The sequence below is a fragment of the Chiloscyllium plagiosum genome, chromosome 11, assembly GCF_004010195.1.
Source record: "Chiloscyllium plagiosum isolate BGI_BamShark_2017 chromosome 11, ASM401019v2, whole genome shotgun sequence".
Lineage (NCBI taxonomy): Eukaryota > Metazoa > Chordata > Chondrichthyes > Orectolobiformes > Hemiscylliidae > Chiloscyllium > Chiloscyllium plagiosum.
The window spans coordinates 75522858-75539602 of record NC_057720.1 but is presented as its reverse complement, the minus strand read 5'-3'; the positions used below and the strand labels follow the sequence as shown (position 1 = coordinate 75539602).

At 43.6% G+C, this 16745-nt stretch overlaps 1 protein-coding gene across 5 annotated transcripts in view; it reads right to left on the bottom strand.

Annotated features, from left to right (window-relative positions):
• LOC122554579 (eIF-2-alpha kinase GCN2-like) overlaps positions 1–16745 on the bottom strand; it is an 85667-nt gene that overhangs the window by 36958 nt on the left and 31964 nt on the right. For all 5 annotated transcript variants that reach the window (XM_043699835.1, XM_043699836.1, XM_043699838.1 and 2 more), the window contains 6 exons: positions 12632–12877; positions 10990–11074; positions 6369–6490; positions 5970–6019; positions 4504–4657; positions 223–321 (listed from right to left, as the gene is read on the bottom strand). In XM_043699835.1, coding sequence (XP_043555770.1) covers positions 223–321; positions 4504–4657; positions 5970–6019; positions 6369–6490; positions 10990–11074; positions 12632–12877 — 756 coding nt within the window. The remainder of the gene's footprint in view (positions 1–222; positions 322–4503; positions 4658–5969; positions 6020–6368; positions 6491–10989; positions 11075–12631; positions 12878–16745) is intronic.

The following is a 16745-nucleotide window of genomic DNA, read 5'->3' as shown; positions in this document are numbered from 1 at the left end:
CCACACAAAGGGTGTTGCAAGTCTAGAAGTTGCATCGCAAAAAGCAGTGGGTCAACTGAAATCTTCAAGACTGATCGACCGATTTTTATTAAGTCACCAAAGAATACGGACCAAAAGGGCTAAATGCAGACTGATCGAGTATTATCCAAATCAAAAGGGTGGAACAAGCTCAAGGGACTTAATAAACTATTCGCATTCTGATGTCCAAACATAAAGAAATACCTTCACACAGTGAATCTGTGAGCCACATTCTGAACATCCATTCATGAAGAGAGTTTCTTCTAATAGTGTGTGACTAATAATCAGGTTCCTGTATTGCTTCTGTTAGGATAACAAACATTTTAAAGGAGACTATAACTTAACACAATGACAAAAGCATACTTTTACACTTGCAATGTCTCAGGTAAAGCACTAAAGGTAACTAAAGTGCCTCACTGGTAAACTTCTAATGAGACAACAGTTTCTTCCTGTTTAAATTAACTCATTTAACCATCTTAAACACCTCCATTCAATTTCCAAACACAAGGCAATGTGTGCCTGGTCTATGCAACCTTTCTCGATGTGAAAAACCTCAGCCTGAGAACCGTTCTGGTGAATCTGCACAGAACCCCTCTGAGGTCAATACATCCTTCTTGAGGTGCAGTTCCTCGAACTGAGTGCACTAAATAGGCCAACCCAAACTTTACATCACAGTAACATTCACCTCTTTGTAAGTGTAGCAACATACATCGTTATACATGCTTTACTATTTCCACTTAATACAGTGGATTAAGTTAGCACATAGAAGTTAAATGCTAATCTTTTTGCATAATCAGCGAATTAACTGGATAGGTATGATGAGCCAAATGTTCAGTCTATGTTGCATACATCTACGATTGGTGTGTATTTAGCTATGGACCTGAATCTTGCATTTTGTTGCCAACGTTTGAGCTGCGTGAAGTTTTTTTTTGGAAGGGCTTTTCATTGCATGGCCTAGCGAGTTCTCTCAACTGATCTTACCAAACTTGCTGTATTAGTTACCTACCCCTCTCCTATGCAGTCTTGCACATCTGATTTCCACTGCACCTTACCACATGACGTTCCCATCTGGCCACCCAGCAGATATCCACGCACAGACCAGCATCCCTTGTGGCCGTGCCATCTTAGTAAGCCCACTGTGCACCTGGACGAGAGTCTGCAATCCACCGTTGCCCCTCACCTTCAACATAGTGGCACAGCATCCACAAAGCCACACTGCTTATAGCACAGAGCTGGCAGAGCTGACACACAGTTAGGTCTTCCCGCCAGGTCTCTAATGAACCACTGGGCCACATCCCATCTGAACATCCTCTACATCAGTGCTACCCTATGCCCACTGTGGACCCTCGCCTTGTCATTTTCCTGTCGGGGGATCATCATATACAGGGAGCAACTGGACAAATGCAAAGACAGACCATGAGCTTTTATTGACAAAGGACAAGGGAACAGAAATAAAGTCGACAGAGGGCCGAGCCGTGCCCCCACAATAGCAACACGGGGCTCAGCCTGGTCACCATGTACTGGTCCCCCTTGAAGTGTCCATGTCCCCTATTACCTCACACTGCACCAACAGCTCGTTTCCACCCCCGACATCCTTCTCCCCACCAGGTGGAGACCCACCATGGTGAATGACATGTAAAACGGTACACTCTGTCCCCTCGAGCCGTTTGATGATGGCCACCTTACACCTACCTCTTGAAAAATTGACTGACAGATCCTAGGACTGTATTTGGCAGAGACCTCTGACCAACTTCAGATAGTGATTTCCCCTGACTGTTGCTGCTGGTCCCACAGGACTGACCACTGAAGACTCCCCGGACTAGACTGGGACAGATCCCCCTGGCTGTGAACATGCCAGGCATAGAGTCAGAGATGTACAGCACAGAAACACACCCTTTGGTCTGACTCGTCCATGCCAACCAGATATTCCAAATCAATCTAGTCCCATTTGCCAGCATTTGGCCCATATCTCTTTAAAGCCTTCCTATTCACGTACCCATCCAGATATCTTTTAAATTGTACCAGCCCCCATCATTTACTCTGGCAGCTCATTCTATACACACACACAACTCTGTGTGAAAATGTTGCCCCATGGATCCCTTTTAAATCTTTTCCCTCTCATCTTAAATCTGTGCCCTATAGTTCTGGACTCCCCTACCCTGGGGAAAAGACTTTCCCTATTTACCCTATCTAGGTCTCTCATGATTTTATAAACCTCTATAAGGTCACCCCGGAGCCTCCAATGCTCCAGGGAAAATAGCCCTAGCCTATTCAGCCTCTCCCTATAACTCAAACCCTCCTTGTAAATCTTTTCTGAACCCTGTCAAGTTTCACCACATCTTTCCTTTAGTAGGGAGACCAGAATTGCATGCAGTATTCCAAAAGTGGCCTACCCAATGTCCTGTACAGGCACAACATGACCTCCCAACTCCTGGACTCAATAAAGGAAAGCAAATCAAAAGCCTTCTTCTCTACTCTTTCTACCTGTGACTTTGCTTTCAAGGTACTATGAATCTAAGAGACACTCCCTAGGACCTTACCATTAAGCAAACAAGTCCTGTCCTGATTTGCCCTACTAAAATGCAGCACCTTAAAGCAGATGACTGACCGTGTTGAAGCCCCTGGACTGGACGCGGACCACACCCCTGGTAGTGGAAATCCCTGACCCGACAGTACTTACCAAACCCCTACCCGCCAGATTAGCCTGAGAACTATCCCCCCCCCCAATTTCTGACATGGCCATTAGCGCAGTGAATGAATGCGCCATGTTTGGCATGCAGGCAGCTGGCACATGCAGTAAGTGTTATATTCCTGTTTCAGTATGCCAGCAAGATACCTCCCCCACCTCCCCAAACCCCCGTCTGTGTGTGCCTGCTAAAGAACCCCTTAAAACAGCAGTCATGACAGCCTTTCACTATGCCTGCATCGCCAATCTTCTAACAGATTTAGTACAGCAAGGCACTTGTGAGAAGTGTAAAAGATGGAGTGAGATGATCTTGACCTTGAGAGTGGACCTTACCAGAGTTCTCATCAGATTCTCAACATAGCACATGTCAGATTCTGGCCATGATTTTTTTAAAGTGTATTTCCCATGTCTAAATAGACATAAAAGGATGTGAAATTTACTTTGTCCTGCCGCTCATCTAACGTTTAATGGCTTAGCATCAACATGCTTCTTCTTGTAGCTTAAAATGGACTGGTATGTAACTTCAGATTTCCACATCACTGAGCAGTATCCCTTCATCACAGCAGCTTCAGTCAGACAGAAGCTGTGCTTCTTGGTAATCATTTTCTACTGAATTCTTCAGACACTTGGTACACTCCAGAGAAATGCTGGGAGCCAATATTTCTAAAAGTACATTCTAGCTGTTTAATTAGTCTTTGAACGTCACTCACAAAATCCCCGAAATTCTCTCCATAGACAGTGTAAACATTGTCCATGTTACAAAAAGACCAGACGTCACAAGGATAACTCAACATTACACTTGAAAGCACATTTCCAGGAGTTCAAGTCATATTAAACACTTCCAATACACACATTAGTGTGAACTTCATTTGGTCTTTTTGTAGCAGACAACTACTACAGCAGCGATAATATCACATGAAGTCACTAATGACCCTTCCTTTGGTCTTTTTCTTTGTAAGTTGTCAAAAGGTGTGTTGCTGGAAAGGCACAACAGGTCAGGGAGCATCTGAGAAGCAGGAGAGCAGATGTTTCAAGCATAAGGTCTTCATCATTCATTCCTGATGAGCTTATGTTCAAAACGTCGATTCTCCGGCTCCTCGGATGCTGCCTGAAAGGCTGTGCTTTCCAGCACCACATTTTTTGACCCTGATCTCTACCACCTGCAGTCCTCACTTTCTCCTTTTTCTTCATAAGCCATCAGACTGATTGTTTGAAGTTCCACTGTTCAAAATCGTACAATGAACATACTGGTCTCCTTGTTGCTGACATTGCATGGAGCATTACCAATCTTCCAGACATAGGTTTCTAACAGCTTTGGTGGTTCACATCCTCTTTAGACTCAAAAAGCTGATATCAGCAGACAACCAATACAGCAGCAGTAATATCGCATGAAGTCACTAATGACCCTTCAGTATTACTTTTACAAAGACACTGTGTTTTACCACATTATGCTTGGCATCATCATAGTGCCAGGGCTCCTTGCTTTAAGTGTGATCTGCAAGTTGAAGGTGGCATTCAGCTCTGCTTTTATACATCATGTAAAGACGAGTGTCTATCGTGACATCTATTTCTTTTCACAATATTAGAACAGGCAAGGTGGAAATACCAGAAGAGGATTACAAACAGTGGATTGAGGAGCCACTGGCAAGTTACAATGCAGACAGAAACCTTATTAATCTAAGTAATTTATCCACAACACCCCTAAACCAGGGAAGCAGTACAGATTGAAACAATGTTGGAATAGCAGTGAGATAAGAATTCTTCATTCCAATTCATTGATATCCAGATCACATTCTTACCCCAGCTGAAGGATATATCTTCACAATCTCGGACACAACTTCGATCAGTTCTGCAACCGAGAAGATGGAGTTCTGTTCAAGACTGACGATATCAAATGTACATTGTATTTGGTAAGGGAGCCCATTTGGAAGGAATCTTTTCTTCATGCAGTATCTTTGAGAATAAATGATAAATATTCACTTAGAACATGGCACTGTCCTGCCCATCTCTCCATACCAAGGTTTCAAGGTGACTTGCATTTTCGTACGAAATATTTAATAACCTTCCATCTAATAGGCCTCATTGTAAATATTTTAATTGCCAAATTCAAGGGATGGATTTTGCATGAAGTAGGAATTGCAGCCAGAATTGATGGATGAGAAAGAAGTGAGTGAAAGGGGTTGAAATTTGAAAGCTTTATCCCCCGGCTCTGCCTCACCACGTTCCTGGCCACCGCCAGTTTTGTGATAGGTCAATGACAAGCCTCCTTCTTCCATTTAAAACAACACTATATTAAAACTGGGGTGAGTCCACAGCCTGGCAGAGGGAGCACACTGGTCACAGGAGGCCAAGATCAAGAATTAACATAACCTCTGTTAAACCTCCCTGTCAAGCAAGAGGGAAGGAGTGCTTCCTCAAGATCCTCTAAGGAGCTGCTTGCTGGCCCTGCACTCCCCAATTCCTTCATCTCCCCTTGATTTCCAAAGTTAAAAATCACACAACATCAGGCTATAGTCCAACAGGTTTATTCAGAAGTACTAGATTTCAGAGCGCTGCTCCTTCTGTACTTCCAAATAAACCTGTCGGACTATAACCTGGTGTTGTGGTGATTTTTAACTTTGTCCAGCCCAGTCCAACACCAGCATCTTGATGTCCAATGGCTTTGAAAGACTGCCCAGATTGCCTGATATCCCAAGATCTGGGATTTTACCCTCTTGTCACAATATTCCCATTTAAAAGTGACCGCCAGCTATTTTGAACAGGAGCCCACCAACGCTGATGCTGATGAAGGCCTTTCGTTCGATCTGGCCAACCCTTCATCGCCCCTGGTATGCCTCCTGAGTACATAGACTTCCACCTTGCTCACTCATCCTCCTCACACCAGGGTCAATAACACAGGGGCTTTTGGTCTCATTGCTGAGGATGCTCACTGGGCCCCACCAAAGGCAGGGAACGTAGGGCTTTCACAAAGGAAGATAGCTGGCACAAAACAAGATGCACATGTTCCCTCAGTCGTTGCGAGAACCTTTTCTCATTGATTGAAACATTCAGACAATAATTGACGGAGCTGAAAAAAGCTTTTAAAAGCCTTCAGCATCACGGGAAACCAATCTATTTAATCACACACATTTTGCAACAGAACAAAGTAAAATCTTCTTGCAGAACAATTTGTTTCTGTTTATCATTTTGTTACAAAGAAATAATATGGAACAGAGCAGCCTATGTTCCTGTATTTCTGCAAATCAGTCACATGGACTCCATTTACCTTTTCATTTCACTTATCCTGTTTTTGTGGACAAAACGCACAAAGGGCACCTGTAAACAGAGGAAAATGTGAACAATCAAACAGAAAAGTAACAAAACAGGATTTCGTATTTTTGTATCCAATTACTTTGTGCAAGAACAGGTCAAGTGCAGAGTGCCACTCCCACAACCAACACCACTAAAAGATCTGCTTATTATTCGTAGTTGTCTGTGGACAAAGTGACTTCATGTTTCCTACCTTACACTGGTGTCTACACGTCAAAAGTAATTTGAGCCGAAATGTGCTTTGGGACATCCTGATGTCAATGAAAGACGCTAAACAAATGCAGAATATGCCATCTTTCAACGCAACGTGTTGTAGTATTATCACACAATAAACTACATATTGGCAATTACATACCTTATGATCCAGGGTCATTTCGTAAATGTACCCATCGCTGCTTAGCATTGTTGTGATATCACAGCGGCAGGAAGTTCCCACACTGAACGGGATAATTTCAGGAATATCCAGAGGAACAGCACCTAGAACAGATGAAAATGCATCTCACATACTCACGTCCACCTCCAGCATCATTGCTCAGAACAGCACAGACAAGGAAGGCAATCAATCAGTCACATAGGCAGTTCCCAACTGTACAACATTAGCTGAGTGGCCTACAACCATAGACATAACACCTTCAGGTTTTGCACAGGTAGGCAAACAGACAGATTCTGCTCCAACATTTGTATCATCGATAGCCACAGGTTTAGGTGCCAGAAAATTAGACGCTGGCTAACGTGGCGCCACTGTTTAAGAAAGGTGGTAAGGAAAAGCCAGGGAACTATACACTGGTGAGCCTGACATTGGTGGTGGGCATGTTGTTGGAGGGAATCCTGAGAGACAGGATGTACATGTATTTGGAAAGGCAACGACTGATTAGGGATAATCAACATGGCTTCGTGTGTGGGAAATTATGTCTCATGAACTTGATTGAGTTTTTTTTTAAGCAGTAACAAAGAGGATTGATGAGGGCAGAGCTGTGGATGTGATCTATATGGACTTCAGAAAGGTATTCAACAAGTTTACCCATGGGAGACTGGTTAGCAAGGTGAGATCACATGGAATATAGGGAGAACTAGCCATCTGGATACAGAATTGGGCAATAGGTAGAAGACAGATGTGTCAGAGTGTTGTTTTTCAGACTGGAGGCCTGTGACTAGCGGTGTGCCACAAAGATCAGTGCTGGATCCACTGCTTTTTGTCATTTATATAAATGATTTGGATGTGAATATAGGAGGGATGGTTAGTAAGTTTGCAGATGACATCAAAATTAAAGGTGTAGTGGACAGTGAAGAAGGTTACGTCACAGTACAACGGGATCTTGATGAGATGGGCCAGTGGGCTGAGGAGTGGCAGATGAAGTTTAATTTAAATAAATGCGAGGTGCTGCATTTTGGAAAGGCAAAACAAGCAGGATGTATACACTTAATGGTAAGGTCCTGGGGAGTGTTGCTGAACAAAGAGACCTTGGAGTGCAGGTTCATAGTTCCTTGAAAGTGGAGTCACAGGTAGATAGGATAGTGAAGAAGGCGTTTGGTATGCTTTCTTTTATTGGTCAGAGTACTGACTACAGGAATTGGGAGGTCATGTTGTGGCTGTACAGGACATTGGTTTGGTCACTTTTCGAATATTGTGTGCAATTCAGATCTCTCTGCTATAGGAAGGATGTTGTGAAACTTGAAAGGGTTCAGAAAAGATTTACAAGGATGTAGCCAGGGTTGGAGGGTTTGAGCTATAGGGAGGGGCTGAATAAGATGGGGCTATTTTCCCTGGAGTGTTGGAGGCTGAGGGGTGACCTTGGAGAGATATATAAAATCATGAGGGGCATGGAAAGGGTAAATCGACAAGGTCTTTTTCCTGAGGTGGGGCAGTCCAAAACTAGAGGAGATAGGTTTAAAGTTAGAAGGGAAAGATTTAAAAGGGACCTAAGGGGCAACTTTTTCACACAGAGGGTAATGCATGTATGGAATGAGCTACCAGAGGAAGTGGTGGACGCTGATACAATTACAACATTTAAAAGTCATCTGGATAGGTATATGAATAGGAAGGATTTAGAGGCATATGGGCCAAGTGCTGGCAAATGGGACTAGATTGGTTTAGGATACCTGGTTGGCATGGTCAAGTTGGACGGAAGGGTCTGTTTCCATGCTGCACATCTCTATGACTCTATAACTACCTTATGCAGTGGAAGAAAGGACTGCCAAGGGATTTTCAGTTAGTTAAAGAGAGAACAGAATTCGTACCTGGATGAGACATTTATAGAAGGATATCATGAGATATAATACTTACTGGCCACATGCAAACCAATGTTCTTTCCAATTTTCCACACTCTAAAGACCTCTAAACATGGGGTAGGTTTGATGGTCATAAGTATTCAGGCGCTCATAAGTGAGTGTCATATAGATCTTGAATTGCCGTAGCAACATCGGTGTTTGGAATAAACCCATACCACAAACCCATACCAGTTTCCCTAGTTTGGATGTGCACAGCAAACATTAAGACCTAGGAGCAGGGGCCGGGCTGTCTGGCCCTTTGAGTAGGCTGTGCTATTGAATAAGATCATGGCTGATCTTTTCTTGGCCTCAATTCCACTTACTCCATTTACTTAGGTAAGATAAAACATGGGCTACATCAATAACAAAGCTAAATCTGCTCACGGTAGAAAATTATAAAATTAGGGCTAAATAAATCAATAATGCAGCAGCTTCTCACTGTGTATTTGTCCCAGAAGAGACAAGGGTAACACAAAAGCTGGCTTTTGTCTGATTCCTTTTCAGAAGGAGGAAAGTTGACACACATGACATTCTCTGTCATCAAAGGCAGAACAGTAACCGGGTGACTCTAACTCACTGCTTGCTCCTCCAGTGGTCCATCAGCTTCCAACATCTCAAGGTCCACTCCATGGGCAGCGACCATGCACACATTCCATCCAGCAGGGGCTCCACTGGCAAAGCGGAGTGCCTGTTAGTCTCTAACTACAAGTCTGAGGCAAACAAAATGAACTATGCAGGGCAGCTGCAGGATGCCAAAGCTTTATTGGATGGGCTTTAAAGTTGGCATCAGCACCAGGAATTCTGGAAGGTCTCAGCAGCAGACAGTACTTATACCTCTGGCGGTTGGGAGAATCTGACAAGCAGGGTGTGTTTAGGAAAATAATGTGAGAAAACTCACTCGGTCACATGCAGAGAAATCCTGCATGAAACATGACAAAATTGACACTTAGCCAATTTTTGGTTCAAGCCTCTGTGTGAGAGAAGCATTGTATTTACAATCATACAGCACAGAAACAGATCCTTCGGTCCAACTTGTCCATGCTGACCAAGCTTCCCAATTTAAACTTGCCCCACTTACCTGTGTTTGGCCAGTATCCCTCTACACCTTTCTTATTCATTTACCTGCACAATGTCTTTTAAATGTTGTAACTGTACCTACATCTACCACTTCCTCTCATTCCACACACAAACCATCATGTGCGTGAAAATGTTGCCTCTCATGTCCTTTTTAAATCTTCCTTCTCTCGCCTTCGTTTTGAACTCACCCATCCTAAGAAAAAGACCTTTGCTGTTCACTTTATCTATATCCCTCTATATAAACCTCCTACATTCCAGCGAAAAACGTCCCAGCCTATTCAACCTCTCCTTATAACTCAAACCCTCCAGTCCTGATAACATCCAGGTAAATCTTTGCGTTAACAATTTAATAATATCCTCCTTAACGTGGTTCTGGCATTTACAGGGGAACCTCGATTATCTGAATGAGACAGGCGGGCACTATTTCATTTGGATAATCGATTATTCGGTTAATCGATTAAATGCCTTTCCTCTGGGGCTCGGAGGTTTAAGAATCTGCTCACCGTTCAGGAGACTGCAGGAGCACACAGTGTGTGAGGCCCCGCCCCCAACACCACTCTCACCCGCTCCCGAACCCTCTCCAACACCTCTCCCGCCCCTACCCCACAACACCACCCCCACTCCCCAACACCGCCCCTGCCCAACACCAACCCCATGCCCCCCAACACCACCCCCGCACTCAAACACCGCCCAACACCACTCACCTCCCTGTCCACCCCTGCCCCCTCTCCGGGGCAGCTGGGCAATAAGCCTGCTGCTGCGGCCACCTTTGTGGGGTAAGTCTCCAAATAGCACGCACACAACCACACACACAACATTTTACTGAAACTTTCTGACAGGTTGCGCCTTTGCCCTGTGCAGGACAATGTTAGGGAGATTATCTGGGGAAGGGGTTTAGGGTACACCCTAAAAGTATGAGGAGAGGGAAAGAGGGTGGGAGGGCAGTCATTTGGAGACGGTGCCCGTTTAATCACTGTAAACAAAAGACGCAATCAGTATTGGAAACACGTCTTTGAGGTAATGTTTCTGTCGGGTCCTGGAGATCTCCTTCCGATAATCCGATTTACGGATAATCGGTAATCAAGGTTCCTCTGTATATGGAAAGTCTGGTTTAGCTTCTGACCAGTAGTGACCCCCCACTCCGAAAACTGTTGATCTCAGGGTATCGACCATGGTACTTTCAGTCAGCTCTAAACAAAATCTTAAAGCACAGAATTGTCTTTGTATTTAAACATCCTGGTAATACATTCTTACTGCCTGCTTTCTTAAAATAAAACATTTACAACCAATACCTTCTCAAAGCTGAGCATTCAAGCTGAACAAGCTGACACATTCAGTTGTTACAATTGACTAAGCTTTGTCTTTACTCATTATTGTTTCTGCACAGATAAAAGGCATACCAGTACAGACTTGCAAAACAAAGGCACAATGGCTTCAAGAACAAATGCCTGGCAAACCTTCCATTTTACACAAGTACACAATGTGATAACATAAGTTGCAACTGGATGCAATTTTTATTAACAATCATGCATTCCTCTCCTTCCATCTATGGCTCCCTTCCCACCCCCCCAAAGGTTTGCCTGAAGAGACTGCCCCTTTAACTGGATCAATAGCAGATTGAGACCACATACCATGCTTTTGAAATATCTGTCTAAGTTTCCTTTCAACATTTTGCCATGATCTGGATGATGAAATGGTAAAGGTCAGGTCCATGATCTGAAACGAAAAAAAAAGGACACTCTTTCCTGCACAATTATTTCTTTTTGCAATTTCACTTAAGCTGAAATTAATTTTCACTCACCTCTGTCACCATTCCTTTGAAAAATTACATATAACTATGTCAATATTATGATTTCTTGCAACGTATTTTTTAAAAATGCTGACTGAAGGTTGGTATTACAATAGCTGGGGTTTATAACCAATTTCAATCCATAGGGCGAGCGGAGGGGGTATTTTAACCAAACTTGACAGGCTGGAAAACCACAGGTTTGGGCAATATGCTGGTCTGTATCCTACATAATAGTGACTCCAATAATAAATAAAATCAGATTGAATGTCAAACCTGCTTTGCACCCCAGTTCTGGTTAGAGCTCACTTTGTGTTGACAATTACAAAAATTGCAAATAAATACTATTTAGATTTTTATCCTCTAAAATAGATTAAGCAAAAGTGCATGACAAGCAAAGGGAAGGAAATGGAGTTGTATCATTGCATATGAAGAGAATGATGATCTGGTGGCTTTAAGAGGTCTGTTTTGACCTGGTTTCTTTTAGAGAGAGTTTGGGGAAAAAGGTGCTGAGCAGTCTATTAGAAAATAAACAACTTGTGAGATCTTGGGTATTTTTTACATGTTGGGAACAATAGAAGCAGCCTGAGTGGTTGTGGTCAAGCTCTCACACATCTAGGATTTTTGTAGTTAGCTTTGGACAGTTGTTGCTGGGGTCTCAGCAGGATTGGAAAGAAGTGAATTTCTCCCAGCTGCTACACTCTCTCTCTCTCTCTAGGCTGTTGCTGCATGTAGAATATGATAGAATCCCTACAGTGTGGAAACAGGCTATTTGGCCCAACAAGTCCACACCAATCCTCTGAAGAGTAACCCACCCAGACGCCTTCCCTACCTATTACTCTACATTTACCCCTGACTAAGGCACCTAACCTACACATGCCTGAACACTATGGACAATTTAGTATAGCCAATTCACCTAACTCGCATATCTTTGGTTTATGGGAGGAAACCCAAACAGACACATGGAATCGAACCTGGGCCCCTGGCGCTGTGAGGCAGCAGTGCTAACCACTGAATCACCATGCCAACTCATCTCTTTCTTGCTGATAGGATTGCACATGAGACCATCTCTTTTTCTGAATTTACCTTTTTGCCGAGGGTGTGCTTATGGCATGCTACGTTATTGCAGCAGTTACTATTTGGTAGTAAAATAATCTATTATTCTGTTAAGTTTTCCAATAGAGTAAAGGCATTCCAAGTTCCTCTTTCTTTTGTTGTATTTTAACTATAGTGTTTGAATAAATTGAGTTTCGCTTAACGTCCAGTAGTTTGACCAATTGAATTGCATCTGGAATACAGCACCTCGCATTTACCTTTGAAATAAGATAAAGTTAGGGTCAAGGCTATTTTGAGGGGGTCTGGCCTGATCCATAACAAGAGTTAGCACTAACCCAGTCCAAATGTCCTACAGAGTATAATTTTAAACAAAAATCTTCACTTCGCACTACTGTCATGTTAACATCCCTTGCTCAAGTTCATGAGAGTACCTCACTTAGTGCATGATAGTAGGCAGATGCTTGATCCTTGGAGACTTTTCCAACAATCCGTTCAAAAATCAACTTGATGGTTTCTCTGTGTGTGTCTTTATCTGGTGATGAAAGGGTTTGATTCAATATTTCCTCCAGTCTCCTCCTTTCTTCAGACAGTAGGCCCATATCCTTGCTGTGAAGGATCTCCTCTGCACCGGGCCTCTTCTGGGGGTCATCCTGCAGTAATTCTCGACACGTCTGTAACTAAGTTAAACATATTTATTAATCGTGCTGAACCTGTGCTGTCAGATTTATCAGAAACAGGAATCACCGAATTCAGTAAACACCACTCAAAATCAAATCATATCGATAGCACTGCAAAGAAGATAGCAGGGGAGTTCTCCCCAGAGCCCTGCCCAATATTTATCTTTCCATCAACATAAAAAAAAACAGATTATCTGGTCGATATCATGGTCATTAATAAATCTGATTGTGGAACTTGCTCTGCTCAAATTAACTTCAGATTTCCTTCATTCGTCCAAAGATGTACAAGTTAGGTAAATTGGCCATGTTAAATTGCCCATAGTGTTATGGGTCTGGGTGGGTTACTCTTCAGAGAGTCGGTGTAGACTGGCTGGGCCGAAGGGCCTGTTTCCACACTGTAGGGAATCTAATCTAATCTAGCACAGCGATTACTTTAAAAGTACTTCATTAGGCTAAAGTCATGAGAAGTGCTATATAAATGCAAGAGCCTTCATTTTCACTGTATCGATGGCAGTCACTCACTAACGAGAATGGTTCCCACCCAGGAAATTCCACATCTCTGGTCACGGGTTCTGTGAGGCTTTGTGTGGCTAATAAGCCCAATCTCCAGACACATGTTTGGCAGATGTTTCTAGGAAGTTAAACTGGTCTTGAGATCCCGGATATTCCTTTCTCCGGTTCCTTTTAGAGAGACATACAGTCATAGGGCATGGAAACAGACCCTTTGGTCCAACCCGCCTGTGCCCACCAGATATTCCAATCTGACCTAGTCCTATTTACCAACATTTTTCCCATATCCCTCTTAACCATTCCTACTTATATACCCATCCAGATGTCTTTTAAATGTAGTAATTGTAACAGCCTCCATCACTTCCTCTGGCAGCTCATTCCATACACACACCACCCTCTCTGTGCGAAAATATTGCCCCTCAAGTCCCTTTTAAATATTTCCCTTGCTATTGTTAGCCAACCAGGTCATGAGAATGAAATGAAAATAAAATACAGATGATGCTGGAAATCTGAAGAAAAAAGTGTTGGAGAAACTCAGCAGATCTGGCAGCATTGGTGCAGAAACAGTTTATGTTTTGAGTCATTCAGTCATAGAGAAGTACAACACGGAAACAGACCCTTTGGTCCAACTCGTCCTTGCCGACCAAATGTCCTAAATTCATCTAGTCCCATTTGCCAGCACTTGGCCCATATCCCACCAAACCCTTCCTATTCATGTACCCATCTGACACACTTCCTATGTTCTCCTCTTGTTCAAGTGCTGTGTGAAGAAGGTTTGCTTTCCTGATGAAGGGCTTATGCCTGAAATGTCGATTCTCCTGCTTCTCAGATGCTGCCTGACCTGCTGTGCTTTTCCAGCAGCACACTCTCGACTCTGATCTCCAGCATCTGCAGTCCTCACTTTCTTCAGGTTTGCTTTGGCAGTCAGGACTCAGGCATACTGAGCACATGGCCAGCCCATTGGAAGTGGTCTTGGATGATCATAGCCTCGATGCTGGTGCTGGTAGCTGCTTCAAGGATGCTGACGTTAGTATGCCTGTCCTCCCAGCTGATGGAGAAATGAAGCTCAAACAGCATTGATACCACTTCTCAAGTGCCTTGAGTGGTGTCTATACGTAATCCAAGTTTCAGAGTCATATAGAAGAATATTCACTCTGTAATCCAGGTCAAAATAAAGCTAACTATAATTGACAATATACAAACATTTATGAGCTGCTGCAAACTGTAATGAGTCATCCAGAACTGTAATGAATCATCCAATTTAGGAATTGGAAAGTCAAGACTTTGGAAGGGCAGCATTATGCTGTGATGCTGAGGGGATAATGACAGTGAAGTGGGGCAATTTCAAATATAACCTGGGATGGAAAGGGGTACTGCTGGGTACCTGGTGGAGGACTGAGTAGGATATTTTGCACCTCACCACCTTAGCCTCAATGGCAGAGGACAGTGGATAATGATGGTGGGTACAACTTAAGGTTGAACAGGCGCTGAGGGGGAGAATTGAAGATATTGACAATTGATAGAAGGTTGACCAGGAATGCAGACAGCCTGACTGGAGTTAACAGGGACAGCAACAGAACAAGGTACACAAAGAGTGGGCAGCATCTTGACCATCAGGTGGAACTTGGAACTCACCCACAGGAGAAAGTGAGGACTGCAGATGCTGGAGATCAGAGCTGAAAATGTGTTGCTGGAAAAGCGCAGCAGGTCAGGCAGCATCCAAGGAGCAGGAGAATCGACGTTTCGGGCATGAAGAAGGGCTCATGTCCGAAGTGTCGATTCTCCTGCTCCTTGGATGCTGCCTGACCGGCTGCACTTTTCCAGCAACACATTTTCAACTCACCCACTGGAGCACAACTTGGATAGCCATCTCCCACCAAACCAACAGTGCGCAACATGAGTGAAAAACAGCTGGCAACACATTCACTATGGGCAAAATAATCACCACTGAGTTTTGAGCTGTGGGGTGGGGTGGACATGTTTGCACCATGAGGCTGAGCCTGGATGGTAGTGGAGCACTGGTGATCACCCATCCTTGAACAAGTGCACACTCCTTTGTGAGACAGATAGAATGAAATTTCACCTCAAGAGAAGTGTGCACTCACAAATGATCACTCAGTCACACCCACAAGGTGACTGTAAGCAAGGAACATGAATGGGGCCAAGGGCCGATTACCAGACATTCACTTTACTTTTGTCCTCAATGATCTCCTTCCTAAAGTGTCAAGTCTTGACTGTATTTTAGTGTTGAAAGATCCCTAACATCTACTGCTTCTCCAAGAAGACAAATGCCTTGTCCCTATAACTTCTATCCTCCCTGTGTTGTGTGAGGAGGCTAATTAACTCTGACCTGGTAGCCATTTAAACAGGTATACGGTTAGAATGACAGTCAGTCAATCAGACATGTGACAATTGAAAGTGCAAAATATTTACAGACGTGAAAGTGCATTTTCTCTGCTGTGTTGCAATGTATGCGCCCTCAGAGTAATATGTTGCCCCTGCCCTCACTGTGTCGATGTGCATTGTCAAGGTATGCAGCTGGGCTGGATGTGACCTACTCTGCAGTGGATCCTGTTGGTCTCGAACAGTTGGGCTATATTAAATCTCTTGGCACTGCTGTTATGTTGCCCTTTGTCCACAAGGCTGTACTGAACCGGGCTGCTAACTGGGTCCCAACCGGATGTGCACGGTGGTGCTGCCTCCTTTCCCAGTCCACTAAAAATAGAGAGGCGTTGGTCCCCCTCACCACCAACCCGACCACCAACACCTCCTGGTCCCTTCCAGTCAAAGCAGGTGCCATCTTCCCCTTCTGGAGACATCGCGTTCACAAAACCGCTGGAGCTGTAGGCTATGAGGAGCATTTTGTGGCTTTGCAGTGTTTGAAGAGGTATGCACAGTTGGAGTTAAGGCAGTCCATTGAGAATAAACATCTGTCAGCGCACATCCAATTCTTGATGCAATTCAACAAATTTCCTCTGTTCAAAGAGACTTAGTCTTTGTAAGTAATCAATTGTAAGTAATCATCTTGGCAAGGGGGTCTTGAAAATTAAAGCTTACAATGTCAAAAGGGCTTCGTACATCCACCAAGCTAGCAATCCTTAAAAAGCTCTCAGGTTAGTGAGGCAAAGCTTTTTTAATGCTGACAGCCTTAATGTGATCATACAGCACCTCTAAGGTCTCTTGAAAAAACTTACCTATAACCAAAATTAAGCTAAAGGCCTGTGTTTTGCCAATTGCAATGCATTGTTTTGTAGATATTGAGGAATACTTGTTGTTCAGGTCAGAATGAGCGCTGTTCCTTCTTTCTTTGCACGATGTCATCATTCACTCACTTTAACTGCTCGAGTTGAACCTTAAA